The sequence below is a fragment of the Falco cherrug genome, chromosome Z, assembly GCF_023634085.1.
Source record: "Falco cherrug isolate bFalChe1 chromosome Z, bFalChe1.pri, whole genome shotgun sequence".
Classification (NCBI taxonomy): domain Eukaryota; kingdom Metazoa; phylum Chordata; class Aves; order Falconiformes; family Falconidae; genus Falco; species Falco cherrug.
The window spans coordinates 58,073,236-58,095,733 of record NC_073720.1 but is presented as its reverse complement, the minus strand read 5'-3'; the positions used below and the strand labels follow the sequence as shown (position 1 = coordinate 58,095,733).

General features: G+C 39.5%; 1 protein-coding gene across 1 annotated transcript in view; it reads left to right on the top strand.

The window, feature by feature from the left end:
• The first annotated feature begins 16,248 nt into the window (after nucleotides 1–16,248).
• Nucleotides 16,249–22,498, top strand: part of SLCO4C1 (solute carrier organic anion transporter family member 4C1) — a 32,544-nt gene continuing 26,294 nt past the window's right edge. Inside the window, exons 1-2 of the mRNA XM_005446880.3 lie at nucleotides 16,249–16,497; nucleotides 21,621–21,884. Coding sequence (XP_005446937.2) covers nucleotides 16,278–16,497; nucleotides 21,621–21,884 — 484 coding nt within the window. The 5' untranslated portion in view covers nucleotides 16,249–16,277. The remainder of the gene's footprint in view (nucleotides 16,498–21,620; nucleotides 21,885–22,498) is intronic.

Sequence of the window (22,498 nt, the reverse complement as noted above, 5' to 3'; positions counted from 1 at the left end):
CCTGTCTTTTTTGAACTCGGAGTGTTAGTAACTTAAACTCATGAACAAACAACTAACATCCAGTCCAGCAACACTATTTCATTATAAAGTAATACATTAGATACGCAAATTATACACCTATATTAATTTTCCTCTGTCTTGAATTTGAGTCAGCTTATTGTCTGTCTTGACAATGCCATCAGCCAGAGTGTCAGAGGGTACAAATGAAGATAGTGCCATTGAGATACTCTATTTACCCTAGCTTTACTATGGTTTACTGCCTTTAAATCTTCAGGTAATTGTTTTAACGAGACACCAACATAATAACTTATTTCTAAAACAGTGTTCCAAGCAGTGGTATTGATCTTTTTGTATTTACATTCTCCACTTCTGGCTGCTACCCCAGTACCTCTTGTGAAATTGCACTGGCTAAGTTGGAACAAAACTACTCAGCCTTACGTTCAGTTTCAAGCCAACTGAAACGCAAAGAGATTTCTGAGAACAGGCATAGAATGTTGAAACAGGAGAAAATTACTTCCTTGTGGCTAAAAAATTTGGCCGAGCCAAGTCTAGTATAAAGGAAGAAATTAAGATAAATGCATCACTATTCATAATTTGGGAAATTCAAAGACACTGGCGTGAATAGCATGAATTGCATTTAAAAACCACTGTTGAAGATTTCATAGAATGTGTAAGGACTGGTTTTTAGTATTGGTGTAAAAAAGTAGGTTTTATTCAAGCAACAACAGCATGTACATTTTCCACAATGTTTTGCTGACTTCATTGCTTATACACACTTAAAAAGAGAATCCAATAAAAACAATACAATCAATGTTTCTGTAAGTGTTAGCCAGTGATGACAAGATCCAGCTCAAAACTTATCTGCAGCAAAACTCTGAAGAGTAAAGAGCCAAGAAACTGGCAGAACAGAGATGGAAAGCCTTAAGGAGTCAGGCCACTAGGAAGGTGGGGGACATGATGGCCTGTCTGCTGCTGATGGGAAGATTTGGTGCTACTGCAATAGTTGCCCTTCCTGACATCTCAGCTGCTCTCTTGGCAGGAAGAACTGCAGCCAGCCTGTGTTATTGAGGGTTTTTCCCTGATTAAAGTAGTTATGGATAGTTTGCTGATTAAGTCTACTTTTCCTGTTTCTACAGTTCTATCTATATATATCTATACAGAACTAGGAAGCTTTGTGTGTTTATTGTATTTTCAGAGATAAAAATAAAGATTCTGCCAAACGCTGGAAGAAGAAATGTGATGTAGGGGAGCCTAGACAGAAATGGAAGACGTAGAGATAAGGAACTTCCCCAACAGCCTCCCTCCCCAGCTGTCCCTGGCTGATTTATCACTGGTCAAAGCTTCTCCTAGAGGGGCATGCAATGACAGATAAAGAAATGATCTCTGCTTTTCCGTATCTGCTAGCGCAAACAGCTTTTGAAATATTCATGCAGTGCTTATAAAATCAGTGCTCATACAATCAGTGCAACAGATTATTGCTGGTAATGGCCCATGCCTGAGCAAAATAATAGGCTAGTTTAGTATGTATAAGTGATTGTAAAATAAACAGCAGCAGCAGTGTCCCATAGCTTCTTCTCTGTGATTCCATTAGCAAATGAGGAAATTGCCCTCTTCCAGAACTATCACTGGGACTGGACACCTCCATTTTGCTCCAGCATGACTTCTGTCATAGAGGCACAGCACAGTTAGACCTAAGAATGAAATGTTGCCAGAAAGAAACAATGCCAGAAAGTCATAGTTGGATGAAAAGCATTCTTTCTTGCCAATGAATTCCTTTGTGTTTCTTGCTAGTGAGTTCCTCTGTGTTCTCCCCAAATGCAGCTGAGGGCTAGGTATCTGCTAGTGTTTGTTGAACAATATGAATATAGGAATTTTACAAGTATTCTGCTATGCAAAAGGTTTCAGTCAAACCATTGATTTTACAGTGCAATGTAAGTCCAGAAATAATACCTTTAGGAGTGGCATTCTTAAAGTCAGTCGAGATATATCACCCCAACCCACCCACCCCTCCCACCCCTCAAAAAAAAGCCCAAACCAAACTGAATCAAACCCAAACTTCTAGCATTAAGGTAAGATACCACTAGGACAGCAAAATAGATGACTGGTTTTACTGCAGACACCAAGTGTGAAACACAGTAATAAAGTACTTACCATAATACCGACTATCACAATGTCTAGCAGACCCTGAGGTTCCAAAGAGGAGCTGCAATACTTGCTGAAAGTGAAGCCATAAACATTGCTGGAACTTCTAGCCACTGTGCATATTGCTGTAGGTTTTCAGCATTTTGGCAGTTCACCCATTTCTCAAAGATACTCACTTATTGTAAAAACATAAATGTCAAAGCTAAGCAAAAATAAATTTCATTCCTTTATGTCCAAACCAAATTAATTTGTTATGTGGATGAGAATACATTATGCAGTTCTCTCTTCACTTATATGACCACAGATACATAAATTTGCTCACATGCATTGCTTGTTGCTTTCTTTTCTTCACCGAGGACTAAAGGTATATTCTAATACCATTAACAGCAATTTTTTGAGATTTTTAGCATAAGTTCCAATACCAAACTCCTGACTGATCAATAAGCAAACAACTAAACTCCTTGTTCTCCCCAATGACTTGATACAACATACTCAAGCTTCTCTTTGGCCTGTGCCTTAGAACTGAACCTCCCGAACTGCTCTGTCACTGGCAGGTGCTAGACAACTTACCTAGCTTGCTACCCCTTCTTATGGTCACAAGTTTCTTGAAGCTGTGGTGAATTTGTCTTCTCTAGAGACATGCACTGAAAAAGCCTGTTTCTCCTGTTGCTCACATCGCTCAGATTTCTGGGGCCAAGGCAAGATCTTAACACACTACTGCAAGTTTAACAGGGCAATTGCTTTGCAGCTGGCAAAGAAAACACAGATACTGATCTAAGACCTACTGACTCATAGCACAGACTAGACCTGATGCCTGTGCTTTCAATTATGTTGAAATCATGGGGTAATTACCACTGCTATAACTGAGTGCATTATTCACTTTAGCCATAAAGTGTTCTTAGGCCTTTAAAAGCTAGAAATTAAATTCAAATAATAGATAACTGAGAGACAGTTTATGCATTAAGCTCCTTCCTTATGTTTGTAAGACAAACTTACACTTTCAATTCTGTTACTGAAAACAAATACTGTTAAATAAACAAGACAGGGAAAAAAGAAACATAGATTATGAAGTGTTTGTTTTATGAAATAAGTAAACAATTTCCTAAATGCATTACTAAGAAAAATTTTGCGGTCTAAATCAACTAAACTGGCTAATCAAGTGCTAGCCAGCAATCAGATGGAGACTAAAGTAGCAGCAGCAAGTTAGGTTATTTCCACAGTACAGCAATGCTTGGGAATACAAGGCTAAACAAAATAGTAGCAAAATAAATCAATTATTTCAAAGTCTGGATTCATCCTATCACACAGAATGTGAAAAGGATAATAAATCCCTGCAAAAGGTTGCTTTGGTTTATTTTCTTTTTCTCATCTTAGCAGTCCAATTTAGAGACCTCTCACTGAACTTTCAAGTATCAGGACATGAAGGCCAAGTGAAATTCCAGTTAACTTGGCACATTTGAGACCTCATGCAGCTACTGTTGTGTCTCAGATCAGTGTGTTTCTTTAGTTTTTTTACAATACATGAGTCACATTTTTACACCAGCCCTTCTATTTCAAACAGTCAGACATACAATAGTTGTATTACCTGAAACAGGAACTTAGAAAATTGTCCAGTTATTATCAGTTTTAGAAAGACAGAAAATGGGCAGCTTGTGACCTGCTACTAATCTATATTTCCTAAAATGTTATACTGTTAATATTAACATGAATATAATTTTACTTTTTTCATCAAAAATGGGACTATGGAAAAGTAGCAGACTGCTTTCTCACATTCCCAAAGGATTTTTAAATATCAGAATTGTGAAGTGATATACATGTATTTAATTAATCAAAGATAAAATCTTATTGCTTCAACATTTGAATTGAATTTAATACTTACAACAGGGAGTCCAAACTTACTGTTACAGAAATTTTTGGGAAACTTCTCATTCAGATACATTGATTTGAAATAAAGCTGCTTTTCTAATTTTTCCTTAAGAAATTAAAAGTGACTTAAAGTGAGTTTGAAGTATTACACCGGAAAATGTTATGTGAATTATGTCAATAACATATACCTTAAAAAATTAAAGTGTTTAACAGGTGTAAGGGGCTGGACTTATTTTCACAACCATCTCGAAATAAAGGGTTAATTGAGAAAGTTAACAGTAGTACAAGTATGGGATGGGATATGAAAAAAACATCCATTTAAAACTGCTTCTTTTCCTCTCCCCTTCTCCTTCCTCATCCTCTCCACATATCTGCAAGCAGATATGTATCCTGCAGGTTTGACTGATCAGGTTATTTCTGAAAGTTAAAGCCAGAATTTTGGAATGCTTAATCTGCTTCTGAAAGGGAGCCAGAGTCACAAATAACATAGGCTTACAGTGATGCATGGGTGAACACTGCCTTCAAATTTTATTCAGACTATATGTTAGTAGATGGGGTGACTGAATGGGTAGAAGTTTATTTTTCATAACTACTAATGTGTTTAGTTATTACTTTCTCACAAACATTTTAAATATTCACTGCATCACTGAGTTTAGTGCTGTGGATTTAACTTAATGTTTATATTTAAATCAATTACATGTGATGTAAGATTACAATTTACATACTGCCACATAACTCATAAACTGGGCAGACTATATTTGTGAACTGAATTTTGAAAAATTTCATATATAACATAGCTAATTGTAATGCTGCCTCTGAAAAATAAATATCATAATGAGTTTTATAAAAATACCCAGCACTTTTTTTTGTTTCATCCTGTTAAAAAATTTAGGTGATGAAACTGGTTTAAGGAAAATAATTTTATATTATTTTTAATATTTGTATATAATTCTATACTTTGTAATATTTTATACTTATATTTTTATATTAAATTATTATGTATTTTACCTGGCTTTAACTATGAAATCCTGAAAATTACCCAATTTTTAGGACTATCTTACTTTCCTGTTTCCACATAATGCATTTATTCCTCACTCACATCATCTGCTACTAGAGGCGCACAGGTATTTTATTAATATCCATGGATATCGTCGCTTTACATCCTCTGGAGAGTAATTCCTCAGCAGTTTCACCTACATTTATGAAAGAATACTGCTGTCATTGAGAGTTCATACATTCTTGATGGTGAATACATATTCTTACTCACACAGGTGTCCCCTTAATGCCAAGGTGTTTATTAGGGTAGATAAAGTTTATGAAATGGATATAGTCAAACGAAAAAAAATCCTTGCTTATGTAAATGTCAGGATAACCTGCAGCTTCTACAGTGTCAGGTTTTCATTCCCATTATATCCTTACATCAGGCTTTCAAAATAACTCATCAGCAGGAATACCTTCTTCTGGCATACTTGAACTGAGAATCAGCGTTTGTAATTCTACCCTAAAAACATTTTTGAAAACTTCTTTTTCTCTCCTTCTGGACAATTTAAACTTCTCTTTGAGATTTACACATTTATACATATATTTCAAATGCACAGCTATATCATAGTTGTAGTCTGTTTTTCATATGCTTTTGAATGCTCTTCATATAAACTGTCGTGTTAAGCTGTACGCATAGTTCCCCAAGGGAACACATCTCTCAACATGATTTGATTTAAAATCCTTTGTTTATTAAGAGGTAGGTAATTGTTTTGTGAAAAATGTTTGGTGTCACACCAGTTCCAAATGTCAGCTCAGGCATGTGTTAAAGTAACTTGTAATTGTGACAGCTAACATCAGTAGCAAAAATGATGGAATTGTAGCAAGGACAAGTTAAGGTGGCACCAGATTTGCCAGAAAATTCCTGATGTACTGTCTCCATAAAGCAGTTTGAGGTGCTATATTTAAACAAGCTTGGTTTGTCTTCTGTCCCTTCCACCCAGGCTGTGACATCTACCTCTTGGATTACTCGCCAGTCTTCATTTATTTAGAATGCTTTCCATTCTGTTTAATTCCTTCTCAAAGTTTCCCTCAGATGACTAGCACTCTTCCAAAAAGTGTATACTTTAAGTGGAATCAGTTTGTCACTTTGCCCTTGATATTGTTCTAGTATTCTGAAATATTTTTAAAGTCAGAGTGAATTTTAGCAACTACTTAAAACTTCTACATCTGCATGGGTGTGACCTGCATGCTTGGAACAACAGAAAGACTATTGAGCTTTCAATTAAGATTGCTAGTAGCTTATAGTTGGAGGTAAAATAATGGGACATGAAACAGAGAGTTAAAAAATTGTGTCCCCAAAGCTGTTTGTCACTTTTGTCTATGCCATGGTGTGAAATGAAAAGAAGAAAAGCACATAACAGTAAGTAAAGAAATAACAGGTGGAAGAGATGCATACCTATGTAACACGATGTAATCCAAGAAAATTTGAACAAATATAACATGAGTTATTTCTTAATGAGATCAGTCAGGGTCTCAGATCGGTCAGGGCCTCTAGTGCACCAGCCTCTCCTCCCACATGTCTCTCACTGTGGTTTCCCTGCCTGTGCGCATGCTAGCTCTGACATGGCGCAGATGTGCTGCCCTGGATCAGGTCTTTGGGAGCAGAGCTGCAGGAGCAGGAGCTGGTGAGGGCCTGTCACTGCTTCAACTGGGAGCTGCACCAGGCTCAGGTCCCCCTGCCTGCCTTGCCGCTGCCCTCAGCACCTGGCTGCCCAGCCCTTTCACAGCAGCAAGTGCTGCTGCTCTTTGACAAGACCAATCATGAATGTCCTTCCAACACTATCACAAGCCTAACAATGATGTATCTGTACCATCTCCAAGCCTTGGCCACTGCTCACTCTCTTGCCCTCTGTAACAACTTGTATTACTTTCCCCATTCTTTTTCTTATGACAGTCCCACAGCCATGTTACGAAAGTCCATCCTGTGTTTCTGATGCCAGAAAGCACTAGGGATATTCTCTCAGTGTTAAGACATCCACAGTTACTCCTGGGAGTTTGACTTTCTTCTGGTGATGCGCCCTAAGGCATCTCAGGGCACTAACAGGCCCTGACCAGCCTCATGTGGGGTGCCCACCCACACCTTGCCCACGGGCCTGGGGCTGCAGGGGAGGGTGCAGAGGGACGCTGCTGCAGCTGAGGATGCCCCTGCCTTGCTGGCCAAGTTGCTGCTCTTAGCTCCTGTCTCCCTATCCCTCACGCAGGCACTGGCCCTTGCTGCTCCCTGACCTCAGGGTTAAGAGTTACGCTACCTGGTCTCTCAAACAACTGTTGCCCCTTAACAGTCCTGTCTAGTGCCATTGATTCCTTCAAGGCTTTCTGCTAGTCTCGACATGATTTTACTCACTCAGGCCTTCTGAGGTTTCACAACCTCAATGTGTCAGGGCTGACATCTCCACCTGGGGAATTCAGGCTTTTTATGGGGAAACCTAAGTGTGCCAGAAACAGACTGCTAGCTCATTCCTCAGCTCTCGCTTGTTGAGAGGTGCTGACTACTAGTAGATAGGTTCTTAGGCTGTCTTGCTCTCCTGGGCTTCCCTTTACAATATCCTTTTCTGTGCTGCACAGGTGAAAAGAGCATAGCAGCCTTCTAGCCAAGTAGATATGGCTCCCATTGCTTGTAACAAGCCACATGCTTTGTGTCTATCTGGTGAGAGAGGCCTCAGGGCTTGCTACACTTTGTGTGGACTTCACTGGACCTGCCTGGAGACTCAGGATGCTAATGGCTTGCTACACTCTTCCCCACAATCCAAACTGAAGCAATCAACCTTCAGACCTAGAGGGACTATGGAGGTGTAAATACAACACCAAAGAAAGGGGTGGACACCAGAAATTTGTGCATGTCATTTTGATTGTATACAACTTGAAGTACAAATGTTAAAACCATGGTAACTGGACTAACAATCATTCCTTGATTAGACTGCTAAAACAGTGTTTTTGTTCTGCCCAGAACAGGATTGAGCTTAACAAACTATTGGGGATTCAGGCAAACTAATCTGGTTCCCATAAGCTGGTGACAGCATGAGGTGCCCCTGGATCTGTCAAAAGCTTCCCCACTGCTGTTGGTGTCATGTCTTCTGCCACATCTGATGGGTATGCTATACCCTCTGCTGTTGTATTTAGTGATTTATTAATGGCTGGAAATCCCCTGATCCTTTTTCACTCTATTGCTTTCCTGTCACTGTGGTTTAGCTGTTAAATAGATGTAGTATAAGATGTGGGTGGGGGGGTTGGGTTGGGTTATCTCGTGCTGAACACAACCCTTTTTTTCTGCAAAGCTTCTTTAACATCACCTACTTTAGTAACTCAGTGAATGATGTAAAAATGTGAATGTGATTTAGCTGATGGAAGGCCATCACTCTGACTTCTGTTTTCTCAGAGCTTCAGCTTCCCTATCATGTCATCTTCAGTAAAATAGGTAATGATAACCTATTTATGACATATTTTAGTTATGTGCCCCAAAGTAGAAATCTTCTTGTTCCATTACATAACTTTTTAAGAAAGTCCAACCAAAAATCTAGGACAAAACTAAACTGTATATGAAGCAACTTTTAAAACCTGGTAGATACAATCTTTCAATCAGAAATTAAGAAATGGAAATGTATTATTAAGGTTTCTTCTGAACAACTCCTATTTTATGATTCTATGTATAAACCACAGTGTGATTTATTGTGCTATGTATAGCTTCTATAACTTCTCCTTAAAAATAAACCATTTCATGAAGATCAACATTTCTTTTCCAGTCATTTAAATCACTTAATCACTAGAGAATCTTTGCAAACCACACCCCCACACACCCCACCCCCCCCCCCCCCCCCCCCCCGTGTTATGGCTTAACTTCATAATTTGGCTACTGCTTTAGCTAAAAGTGAGCATACAAAGGGTTTGGGTTTTTTTTTTCCTTACATCTATTTTTATATAACCTGTCAATTAAATCTGCTTGATCAACCTGATATTCAGAGGACTATTGAGCAGGAAAATTGCTTAATTTGCAGCTAAAAATATTTTAAACTCCAGTGCAACTGAGTTTAATTTTTCAATTTTTCTTTTTGCAATTACAGTTTTTAATTTTTACATTTGCTTTTTAAAGTTAATACCAATATTTTGTTGTTTTTCTAGTTTAGGAGAAATAAAACAAGCAATCATCAACTGCAAAGTTGATTTTTAGAGTTTTGTCTGTGCAAGGCAATTTTTTAAAGCTTAATTTGTTAATAGATTGTTTTTTTTAATAGAGATATTCCATGGAGTTCATCAACTTAACAATTTTCACGTACATATTCTCTATTTTGTAATACATAGTAATACTTTCCAGCTTTTATATTTCTTGATGTCATATATCATGACTAAGCACATCAGTTAAAAAAGAACCTGTCCAAGAACCAGTCACAGAAATACTTTTTTTGGCTAGTAGGATAATAGTTGGTGAATGAAATCAGACTTAAGCCTCCTAAACAAACAGAAGCTTGATATATTTAGAAAGAGGGAAAATCCTTGAAAAACCCTGGGCAAAATTATGCTGCCTCAGTAAAAACATGGAGCAGAATTGTGTAATTTTGTCTTTATTACACTTAATAGTAAAAATTTCCTGTGACAGGCTAGAACAGTTTCAAGTATTTGACATTAAGACACTTGTGAATATCAAAGCAGCAAATCCAGGATTTATAAATCTATCTACATATATACCTAACATCTAGACAGAAGTATCTAGCTGATAAGAAGCCTTGTTCATGCACTGTGTGGCTATAATTTGCAATTTTGTTACAAAATCCATATAATCTTGATCCCTTGAATTGCAAAGAATGTTATATGAATTGATCTATTCCTTAAAACACAATGGATTTTCCAAAACTGAAAACATCCTTTTCTCAGAAAAATCTGAGAATCCTAAAAAATTCAGGTATCTCTTCTGTCATTTTTTAAGACAGGAGACATCTCCTATTGCCATAAATATAATAAATAAATAAATATTATTAATAAAATAATACAGATATAACAATCACGATTTTTTCACTTATTTTTGGAAACTTAGTTATACAGACTGTAGAGCTCTAATATTGATTGGACTTCTTTTGCGGTGGCATCTCAAATACTAGCAAGTTTCTTTCTGTACATATTTCTTTTAGGGATTTTTAAAGGCCCAAATGGAGAGACTTGATATACTCTCTCTCTAAATGCACATTCATAGCAGTGTTCTCTGTTAGTAAAGAGGCAAAGTCAATAGTAACTGAAAGGATGACACAAGAGAATTATACCATCCCACCCCCAAAAAGACACTTTTTTCTGCTGCTGAAATTTTTTTGTGACAGATCACAGAATCACAGAGTGGTCAAGGTGGGCAGGGACCTCTGGAAGTCATCTGGCCTAACTGCCTGCTCAGGCACCACCTACAGCCAGGTGCCCAAGACCATATCCAGGCGGCTTTTGAATATGTCCAAGGATGGAGACTCTACAACATCTCTGGGCAACCTGTCCCAGTGCTTGGTCACCTTCACAGTGAACAAGTGTCTCCTGATGTTCTGACAGCACCTCCTATGTTTCAGTCTGTGTCCATTGCCTCTGGTCCCTTCACTGGGCACCACTGAAAAGAACCTGGCTCTGTCCTCTCCACATCATCCCTTCAGGTATTTCTAGACATTGATCGGCTCTGCCCCCAGAGCCTGCTCTTCTCCAGGCTGAACAGTCCCAGCTCTCTCAGCCTTTCCTCATGGCAGAGATATTCCAGTTCCTTCACCATTGTAGAGGCCCTTTGCTGGACTCTGCATTTAGCTCCATTTGTCTGTTGCTCTAGGCAGAACTGGACACGCTACTCCAGCTGTGGCTGAGTAGAAGTGACCTGAGGATGAAGCCAGAGAAGCAGAATGAGCAGAGGGTGTATACATACTTGCCTGCCATACGATAAGCATAGCATATCAGAGAGAATTTTTGTACATTTACCTGTTTCTGCTCTGTATATATAGAATTAACGTCATAAATCATTACTAACTGCCTGCCACTAGAGGTCATGTATTTGCCGATGAAACAAACTACAAGGCAGAACAAATTTATTTTGTTTTTGTTCAAACTGGAAACCAGGCGGAAAGAAAACAGAAGAGACTGCCCAGTTCTAGAAAAGACAGAAAGCAGTGTTCCTGAGAAGAAAAGAATTAGTTAGTTCTCTATTCATCTACTCATTAGATTCCAAGGGCAGAAAACAATCCATGGAACTTGGAACTTCCTATGTGAAAAATCAATGACTGTGGTAAGTTATTGGCTCTGAAAATGAAAAAGGTCAAGGTCAAAGAACGTGAAGTTTACAGAAAACAGGCAAGGTTTGGTTAGAAGTGAAACAAAACCAGGAGATGCCTTGAGTTTTCACACAGGTATATGCACTAGACAGTTTAACAAATGATGGAAATAACTATAGGAATTAGTCATAGGATATCAGTTTAACTGATTTACTGTCACCAGGTAAACAAATGTATTTCACATCAGGATAAGTTGGTTGGACTTCCCAAAGATGAAAATGGCACAAAAGTTAAGAATAGAAGATCCATTACTAATGTCTGAATAAAGATAATCATTCAAGAAAATGTCTTCTTTGCCATATATTCAAAACAGAGGAAAAGTTGATATTGCTTCTTTGGGCCTATACTCGTGGCAAAATTAGACACAGGGTAGATTAAGAACTACATTATCTTAATTAACATAGATACAAAACTTTAAAAAAGCGGAGAGGTTAATGTTGTGTTGCTAGAAGCACATGACTGCCCTGAGGCACAATGCAATTTAGAGATACCTTGAGCTAGTTCAGATCCTACAGCAGAAGAGTACACAGCTGTAAGCTTGCCTTGTTCACTTTCAAAAGAATGTGTTCAAAAAACCCCCAAACCAGATCATTTTTTTGCATAATTAATTAGAAAACTACATACAGACAACCAAAAAGCTGGGTTTACACTGATTCCAAAACAAATACATCATCAGGAATTAAGTAGAATTAATATTTTACTAGAAATATGAAACTGAAGACAGTCAAGAGAAAAGGTAACTAAAGTATTAAATTCCTGGTTCTGCAAGCCAAGTAAGCAGGCTAATTTCTGCTGTCTCTGGGTGCTAAGATATCCCAGTCCATGTGCCGTTTGAAAACAGGGAAATATGCCTGGTAGAGGCGTTAATTGCATCTTTAAATACCATAAAGTAGATAAAAATTCAAGACCCAAGGCTTTTCTTCACTGGGGAAAAAAGCAGACATAAAGGAAGATTCTTGATTAAAAAAGGTAGCGCTGTTTTTTCACAACTTCCTTTGAATGAGTTCTGACCTAGACCAAATAACAGAAAATGATGTGGAGAGAGCTACCACAGTAGAGATAAAATAATCCACAAAGGACATGGATTTTATTCAGAGTGCCAAAGTATCAGAAATAAAATTGTGGAAGAATCTGGCATCTGAAACATTTAGTAAACACTTGAAAAGCTGCCTGGAAAATGCCTTGTAAGGATCCCAGGTTATCTACTTTGCATCTCATTTTATAGCTGATAGAGTCAAAGGGAGTATTGTAGTGACAAAATGTAATGCCATGTTTCTGAGAGATAATCTTTCAAGGTGAGAGGGGGTCTGTGCACGCCTTGGCCTTTAAATGAGAGGGGATGGCTTTCAGATGCTTGAAAAAATTGTTTTAAATATTTATTTTTTTGCCTTACCTGCCTTATCTGATGGCAAAAACTAAATCACTTTTGCAGTTAGAGATGGCTGTTCTCAGACTTTTTAAAATGTAACTCTATTTCTTAAACATATTCACAGGTTTTATCTAGCATTCTTGCAGTGGGTTTATGATCAAAAACATGACACACCATGATACCATGCAACAGAACTCCTATGACTTGTGAGAATGCAGAAGCAGCAGCTGATCAAATACAATAGCTGTGAAATTAGAAGGCTATATTTTATAGTCCTTCCACAAATTTAGCAATTTTTTCTGTAAAATACTCGTTTGTCTCTCTGCAAGGTATTCCAGTGTGTCTTTTATGATATTCTTCTGAGTTAACAGTCAGTGTTTTCCTAGAACATACTTTCCCACCCCCACTTCACAGGAACTTTGAATCTGGAAAAGGTCTCTTGGTTAATTAGTTCTCATGTCCTTATCCTAGTCATAATTTGATCAAGCTCCATCTGATTTTAGATTTTTAGAATTCTAGAATTCACTAAAACAATTGGAAGTTTGTTCCAAACTTCTCCTCTGATGAAGGTTAAAAGCCTTCTAATTTCTGAAAGAAAATTAATCATGGTCAGTTTGCTCATCTGTTCTAAAACTGTCTTCTAGCTTTTGTCCTTCCTCTTATGGTAGCCTATTATTTCATGGAGCACTTCATTTTGCTAGAGTGAACAAGCCTGTTTCTTTCAATTCTTTGTTGGAAAATAAATGTCTCTAGTAACCTTTATGCATATTTTCTCCTTTAAAAGTGGTTTCTGGGAAGTTGAGGATCCAAGTGGTACACGTGTGGCAGATAGCAGCTTTGTAGAACAACTTTTGCAGGTCTCCATTTGCTCTGATAGCAATACACATATAAATTGTAGGTCATATTTGCCTTTTCCATGAGCAACCTCCATCTGGTCCAACAGATTATACACCTCACAGTCTATTATCATTTTTATCTGAGCATTCTAGATACTTTCCTAGAAACCAGTTGTATTTTGCCATTTTCAGGTAGGTTGTGTATTCAGTCTTAAATGTCAGGTATTTAAACTTCTTTAATAGCTTTAAGTAATGTCACATGTTAAAGCGATCTATAAAAGCTGGTTTGATCTACTGCAAATATCTGTAAATTGCTTCTTGAGGCACAACAGTATCACTCCAGCAATATAACCAGTGCAAAATTCCCTTGTATTTTACTCCCCTCCCCCCCATCCCTGTGCCTTCCTCCTAAAATCTATATTCTAATAGCATGGTATAAACTCTGGAAAGTTCACTCCTATTTAATTCCCTGGATTATTCAATTCCCTATTTAATTACCAGACTAGGCCTAGACTGGATACCACAATGCTACCCTTCCCAGTTTTCTTAGAAATGTTGTTGGCTTCAGCTGAACACAGTATTTTACATAGCAAGCTCAACTCACTTATCTTTTTTCCTTCCCTTCTGTCACCTTCCTGTAATGATAAAAACAAAACCATCAGCTGGGATGGTGACAACTAGATGAAGATAACAACAAACCTAGCTGACCTGGCAGATCAAGGGAGGTTTTTACATCTCATTAGCAGTATAATGATTCAGAAATGTCATGTATTATTCTTACTCCAGCATGTAGGCACTCTAGTGAAGATCAGGATGTTATTTCAAATGACATGTCCTACTTCATTTTAATTAGGGGGAAGAAAACAAAAATCAATACAATGCGAACAAACACAGGCAAAAGAGGATTTTTAATGCTGATTTTACATGCTGTTTCTGAAACGGGTTAGTGTGCCAGCTGGTTTAGGCACATACTTAGGCCTCTCAAGAGTTAACTAGGATATTTCTTGATAAACTGTTGAGGAAAAAGAATTCCAGACTATAGCCTGAAATGACAAGCTAAAATTTCAGGGTTTGGGGGCTTTCAGTGACCAGCAAAGGAATGCTTCATTGGGGAGGGGTTATATGAGATCCTGCAGGCTCGGGAAGGTCACTGATGGCTGTGGTGCTAGGGCAGCACCTGGGAGGGATCCTGAGGCATCCAAGGCAGAGAGTGGGGAAGACCCAGTAGCCAGGGAAGGCCACAGCCCTCCAGCTCCAGCCACCAGCCACTGCCCCTGCAAGCTGCAGCAGCAGCAGCAGCCAATTTCTCATTTGCTATTTATCTATACAACTACATATACATATCTCTACATATATATATGACACATGTTCTCTCCTCAAATGTACTGCTTTTCCTTTTGCAGAAGGCTATTTCCATGTAGCTTCTGTGCTGCTAATGAATGCTTGAAAAAGTGTGCTTCTCTCTGAAGAGCTGTGACACCAGGGGAAGAGGATTGTTGGGAATTCAGGAGGATGCCCTGGCTTTTGCTGTGAGACAAAAGCCACTGCTGATGTCTCCAGTTTCAGTCGTATTTCACGTGTCTCTGAAATGTTTTGGACTCTTGAAAGGAGAAGGCCTTTTCAAGACAAACCTGTACTGCCCAGAGATTGACACCAGTGGTGACAGTTAATTGATCCCTGGACTCCTTCCCAGTTGTTCTTGTGCAGATGAGTAAAATAATTCCCACTATATGCAAACGTGGTACTTCCTCGTACACTCGTCAAATTCTCATTGCTGATGTCTGCAAATGAATTAACTTATTCAATGGCTGGTCGCTTCTGCAGGTGGAAACTTTCAGTGGTACAGTAGGGGAACAGTATTTCCAAAGGATGACATTTGCAAGTGTTCAGGGTTCATTTCTATGTTGGAGATGGGTTTCCACATCCGAGTGGGTCATATGCCAACTCACTTGCCTGAAGTGGGAAAGCACCGTATCCAGAAAAACAGCCCTTTCACTTTTCCCAGCACATAAAACGAACGTTCTCTTTTTTTTTTTTTTTTTTGGTTTCTCGGAAGGAACATTCACGAGGAATTTTTTCAGGCGCGTGATTTATTTTTTTTGTTTTTGTTTTTTTTTCAGGCGAATGCTGCCCGATCAAACCGATGTGTCGCTTTGCTGCCGCGGGTCGCTGCCACCGCCGCGCCGGCCGTGCGGGCCCTGCCCCAGGCGGTGGGCGCCCGCCCGCTCCACCGGCCGCCAACCGCGAGTTCAAAGCACTGGAGCTGGGCGCAAGAACTTGACACAAACCGCGACCCAGCGCTCAGCGCGCCGCGGCTGTGCGCGTTAACCGCTGCTGTCGGCGTTACGTGGCGCCCGGCGCGGGGCGTTTTCCCTCCGGGAAAGCGCGGGGCCCGTGCGGGGCCCGGCCGGCAGAGCCCGGCCCGCGGGGTGCGGGCCCTTCACCCAGCGGTCGAGGGCAGGTGCGCGGGACGGGCGGGCAGGCACCGGCCGCGGCCAACGCAGCCCCCTCCGCCGAGGGCTCCAACGGCCCCACCGCCCCAGGGGGATCGCCCAGCCGCGGGACCGGCGGGACGCGGGCCGGGCGGGGCGGGGCGGGGTCGGGCCGGGCCGCCCTCCTCGGAAGGAGGGGGAAACCGCCTCCACCTGCCCCCGTCGGGGCCAGCCCTCCCTCGTAGTATTTAGCGGAGTGTCGCGGCCGGGTGTTGCTCAAGCCGGTGCGGGGCAACGAGTTGTTCGCGCCATGAGGCACGGCGGGCTCGAGAACCCGGTGTTCGAACCACCCAGCCCCGACCTCGACCTCGACCGCCGCCGGGCGGGCCGCGCAGGGGCAGGTGCCGGCGTCCCGGAGGCGGCTGAGGAGGGGGCCTGCGGGTGGGGCCACTGCGCCCCTAAGGCTCTGCAGCTCTGCAACAACCCTGAGGGCTACCTGGCCGCCTACAGCCTCCTGGCTATCTTCCAAGGTAACCTGTCCCCGCTGCCTGACCCGGAGCCGCGGGTCGGCTGCTCACCTCTCCACTTTCTCTGCGGGACCCTGCACCTGCAGGCCGCCTGCTGCCCTGGGCGTATCTCGGTCACCATCCTGCAGCCGTGGGGGAAGCCAGGTGGGAAAGGCCGGGGAGGGGTGGTACGGGGTACGGGGAGGCAGGGCTCCTCCAGGTGCATGGTGCTGAAAAGTGGCAGTCGTGGCTTCATCCGGGGAAGAAAGTACCCTGATGCCCTGCGCAGGGAAGTTGCTCATACTGTATTACTCTCTGTACTTTGCTCTGTTCCTCCTTTTTTTTTCTTTTATTTTCCCACTTACCTTTTTGATCACTGGTGTGTCTGTGGTGCCACCAGCTCTGTGCTTTGTGCTGTTGTCTATGCTGCAGCCCCATTGCTCACAGGGAAATAGTGCTCCATGTGCACCTCACAGGCTGAGACATGAGCCAGAGAATAAAACACATGATGTAAAACAATAGATAAAGCTGTAGTGCCCTAGCATGTACTTTGTTACCTGCCAATTAAAAAGGTACCTTGGCATGGTTGGGTGGGTCTTCAAATAATTAAGATGGCTTTAAAAAATTCTCTGTTTGTTGTGTGGATCCCAGTGCAGCTGTCTTTCTAACACTGAACTAATGGCTTGACTTAACCTTGGGGGAACCTCAGTTTCTGTCGTTAAGCTTCAGATATTCTTATCCATATTTTTTGTTTTCTCTAACAACATTTGTTAGGGCCTTGGTAAGCCTTAGGCTTGTAAAGTAGTAGTAATGCCTGAGGGGAAGTGTTAGTGCACCAAATAGGCAAACTTGAGGTTTGTAAAGCTTAGGTATTTGTCAAATGGAGCGATACTGGATTAATGTTCAGAACCCTTCAACTTCATTGGACCAGCTAGGAAAGAAAACTGTTTCCTGAAAAAAAATGAGGTTTAAAGCTCATCCTTGTTGTTTATAAAGAATGAGACTGCTTTAGAGTGGTGGTGGGAGATGCAGAAGAAGAAATTCAGTGCTATAAGAGCTGGTAACTTAACACAGAAGACATGCGGGATATGGATGGCTGCCTTCCTGCCCGGAACCACACTGAGGTAATTGGGTTGGGCTGAAGAGAACTGCACAGGAGGTTCAGCTTAAAACCTGTAAGGGTCTGAGTCATAGAAGAAACAGTGTCCTTCAGTATGTGTTCCTGTAAACTCAGTTTCTGATTTCAACCTGTTCAGAATCTGATCTTTTCTTAGTGTACAGGTATTGCGTTAGAGAAGAAGTGTCTAGAGAGTTTGGGGCAGAGCCTGTTGCGCCTGGCTTGTATTTGAAAGGCCATGTTACAGCTGATAGGACCAGGAAGTGATGACTGTTGCAATTGTCCTGCTGTTACCTCAAATTTGTTGTTTCTGACATAGAAAAAAGAAAGGGAGGGGTGGAGAAAGATCTTATATAGCAGATTTCTATGTCAGCTGAGTAGCAGAATACTTTTAGATTGTACATGTATATTTTTGTAGCTTAAGAATGCACACAGGCAACCAAAAATGCCCTGAATGTGACACTGAAAAGTTTCCGTTTATATTACACTAGACAAAGCATCATGAATATTTCAAGCACTATTTCTTAAAATCCAGTTTGCTGTGGTGATCTGATTGTCTGCTCAGCTGAATAATGAATTCACTATAATTTTAAATTTTCTCTCTTATTAGTAGTGTGTATAGGTTTCCAGTCATAAAAAGGTCTTGTGTTGTTAGAATCTGTCCCCTTAAAATACTATGGGTTTTGGTTATGTCACTTACCCAGGTCTTGGTCCTGTTACCTAACTGTAGATGTATGCCAGACCTCAGATCTAGTTCAGATTTAGGGTGTTAATGTAAGGAATTTTCTGATGCTTGTTTTGAAAGCTGAAAGTATGAGGTATGGCTATTATGGGTCTTGTGGCATTCTTAATGTTGTATTATCTGGATTTTCTGAAGAAGTACCTTTCCTTTAACTAGATTGTAGAAAGGAAATGTGGCACTGAAGACTCAAGTTTCAACTCTATTTGAGAAGCAGAAACAAGAATCATCTTCAGACAAGAAATTCAGTGCTGCACGTGAAACTGCAAAAATGTTCAGGTCTTGAATCTTCAGAGTTTAGATAAAAGTACACAAAACACAACTGGGATCTTGAAGTTATGTGAGCTACTACAGTACTTCAGCTTTGGGTCCATTTAATTTACCCTCCAAATTACAGAATTAGTCAATAAGGAGGATAAAATATATCTTTAAAACTCGCTAATGCTAGTATATCTCTGGAAAAGTTTATTTCCTAATGCACTGAAAAGTAATGAAGTAATCATTAACACACTTCTAATGTATACAAGTTGTTATACTAGACTTTTTACACAATGGGTGAACACAGTAGTTATCTGCAGTGACCTGGTACATGTGTGTAGATTTTTGCATGTGTGTATCTAACTGAAGGTATGTATTTATTAGGCTATGCTCTAGCTGCCCTGGAAAAGAGGTTATTGTTATCATTAGCACCTGATAAGCTCTGTTTCAGCTTCTCAGAAGGTTCCAGGTGAAACTTAACTCTTCATTTCTGACTGTTTCTGTTTCAAGTAGATGTGAAACCTGTATTTCCAGAATAGAAAACACTTATTTGTGTAGAACATGGTTACATGACTAATACCAGCTTTCTGTATGGTACTTAGAATTGCATAAATGTATGATTGCATTACAATAACCAGATATGCTGCAGTTCATAGCTGTAGTAGCAGACTAGTTAGAAGTTATCTCACTATTTTGAGTACAAGAAGGACTGTTTATTCCTTATGTCACTAATAATTTTATTAAACCAAACAGAATCACTGTTTGACACTGGTCCAGTCTAATCTATCTGAAAACTTTGGAAAGCACTAATGTTTTATACCCTCATCAGATTTGTTACTGGAAGGACTTTTTAATAATTTTACTCTTCTGTTTTTTTCAATTGTGTGCAGTTATCTGCAAAACACTGCTTTAAAGCCAGCATACTTACAAAAACTGTAGACCATATTTTTTTTGTTAAATGGATGAAGAAAAAATACTTTTGTATTTCATTAGGGCAAATGAAGTTGGTTTATGATTAACCTGGATTTTGTGGGTCAGTACACGCTGTAGCTAAACTTCTAACAGGCAGGACAATAAGGTTTTGGATGAGAACAGTTAAAAAAAAAATCTATACTATGATTTAAGTGTTGATGTCTTTGTAAGATTTGTTTTTTGGATCAAGTTAGTATTAGCAATGTTCCATCTTCCCTGAAAAGAGTTAAGTGATTAATTACTGGATGGTGGCATTGGAGAAGTTATACTGCCGTTCATCACTTCTACACTTTTACAGGTGAAATCTAATTACCCAATAAAAGTAACTGCAAGGTTTTATGGCTTTTAGGATGTAAATTAAAGGTGGCAACGTAACTACAGGTAAAAGACAATGTCTTCTAGTTCTGTAACCAACTTTCTATGTAGCACACCTACTTCATGTGAATGTTTTAAGGCCTTAGTAAATGTTTGAAGTGCTGGCAAATGGAAAAAAACCCTTGTTTGTTCATTCCTTTGTGCTAGTATTGTTCTTTGGTCAATGCTCCTTAAGAAGAAGAAAGCTGCCAAATATATAAATAATGGCAGTGGAGGAATACTTGAATACTTCTGTTAATCCTGTATGAATTTAAGTGTGGTGGTCCAACAGACAGATGAAATTGTCATCCTCAATAAAGAGGCTGTAGTAGTGTATTAGAAAATTAAGATTGTGCCAAGAGCTGCCTCCTTACAGAAAAGTGTTTAGTTAATGATGGGAATAGCACTGATTAAAAAAAACCCAGCTGGTTGATCACAGATTTGGAGTAAATTTTTCTAACACGTAGAGCACCTTGGGGAGATCTGTTGAAGTTCAGGCTGTGTAGCTGTACTTCTGGATGGTACAATGCTCATTGAAAACTAACTTAAATCCATTTCAGTCATATCATTCTGTTCTTGAAATAACAGTAGAGAATCACAGCTGAATTCTGGAAAGAGGAGGGATAACTGTAGGGCCTGTGTCATGAGAGATGCTAATTGATGATCAGTGAGGTTACAGAACTCTTAATCTTATTGGCACCTGTGACTCCAAGACCTCCTAAGTTTTTTCCAGGGTATATATTTTATCACAGGCACATTTCAGTTAGACTACCATGAAATTATCTGACCCTGTTATGGAGTACAGCTGTTCATATAACTTGTAACAGAATCATATTTTGGTACTGTTAAAAAAGTAAACTACAGTAAGTTTAACTCCTTTGCGTTCCACATAGAGACAGAATGTGAGGCAGGATGAGAGATTCAACTTAGTTACCTATAAACAACACTCTTGTAAAAACGGACAGTGTCTGTAGCTGCAATTGTCAATGCATCCTTTACTTTTGGATCTATTTCTTGGAATTCACCTGTGCTGAAGTAGGGCAGCTCTTGCGAGGCCTTTTCTCCAGATTGTCTGATACTTCTTGCTTCGGGGAACTTCAAGGTTCAGAGGGCAAACATTTTTCTCAGTTAAATCACCTTGGTGGCTTTGAAACTGTTGTAAAGTATTTTTAAATGGTTTAACCTTTTCTTATATTGCAGGGAAAGGATGTCTGTTCAAAGCCTTATTATATCTTCCCTTTGTGATTTCAAGGAGGAAATGATGTTTGTTTAACAACCATTATTTGAAAGCTGTGTCCTGAACTTGCTTCACTTGTAATTTGTATTCTAATACAAGTCATAACCTTGACCAATCTAATATCTTACGGCATTCTGTTTAAAATCTCTGTGCTTCATACTGAATCTGTTCATGTATGTAGGTTCCAGAGTTTGAGGCATTGTATTTTGCTGGCTTAATACTTGAGTGTTAAATCTTCAGGGTCCACAGGAGATAAGAAAATAGAATAGTTTCTGTATCAGATGGCTGGCTTAAGCGGGCACTATATCAATCCGCTATATATGTGGATTTTACATAGCTAAATAAATACCTAAAAATGTAGCTTTGTAAATATATTAATTTTAACTCTTCTATAGCACAATGGTAAGTTTAGCCTTGCAACTTTTTAAGTTAAAGTATCCTTGACTAATTATGTCTTTTTTTTTTTTTAGGTGTTGTGGTAAACGGCCTGATTAACATTAGTATTTCAACAATTGAGAAGCGTTACGAGTTGAACAGTTCCCTCACTGGCTTAATCTCTGCAAGCTATGATATTGCTTTCTGTATATTGTCACTGTTTGTATCTTTCTTTGGAGAAAGAGGGCACAAACCACGATGGCTTGCTTTCTCAGCATTTATGCTAGGATTGGGCTCACTTATATTTTCCTTACCACACTTCAGTAGTGGAAAATACCACTATGGAGCTAAACTTGAAGGTAAGCTTATCCTTATGTTTGGAAAATGATGTAAAAAAAAAACCCCAAAACTGTGGCAACTTGGTGCAACTCTTAATTTCATGCACAATAGTTAATCTCTGTCAAAGTCCAAATAATAGGGCATAATTTCTAATTCTGAAAATAAAATGATTTTGTGAAATCCCTAAGTTCAAGAGCTGTCTGCATAGTGAACTTCGTTTTTCAGAAGAAGTATGAGTGTTAATGAGTTAAGCAACACTTACATAAAATGCTTTTTTTGACTTGCATGATGAATGCAGTTAAGATTCACTATGCGTTAAAAAAAAAAAATGATCTGGCATTTCGTTGTGAATAGGAATGGAAGTTATGTCAATGATGTGGAATGAATGTTAAAGGAAAGCTGTTAAATTTAACATCTTGTTTAAAGGTGTCTAAATTTTGCAGTTCTGGATTTTGAACTATTAAAGGCATCTTGAGTAAGTAATTAACAAGTTTCACTGACTTCTTCTAAAATGTTGATTAAAACTTGTGGGTTTCTTTGGCAAGCAGTCCTGAACTACACTGAACAAAGCAGTACTGAAACAGCAGGAGCATCCAGCTCTCAGATCTTGCCTATCTTTTCTCATAGAACAAGA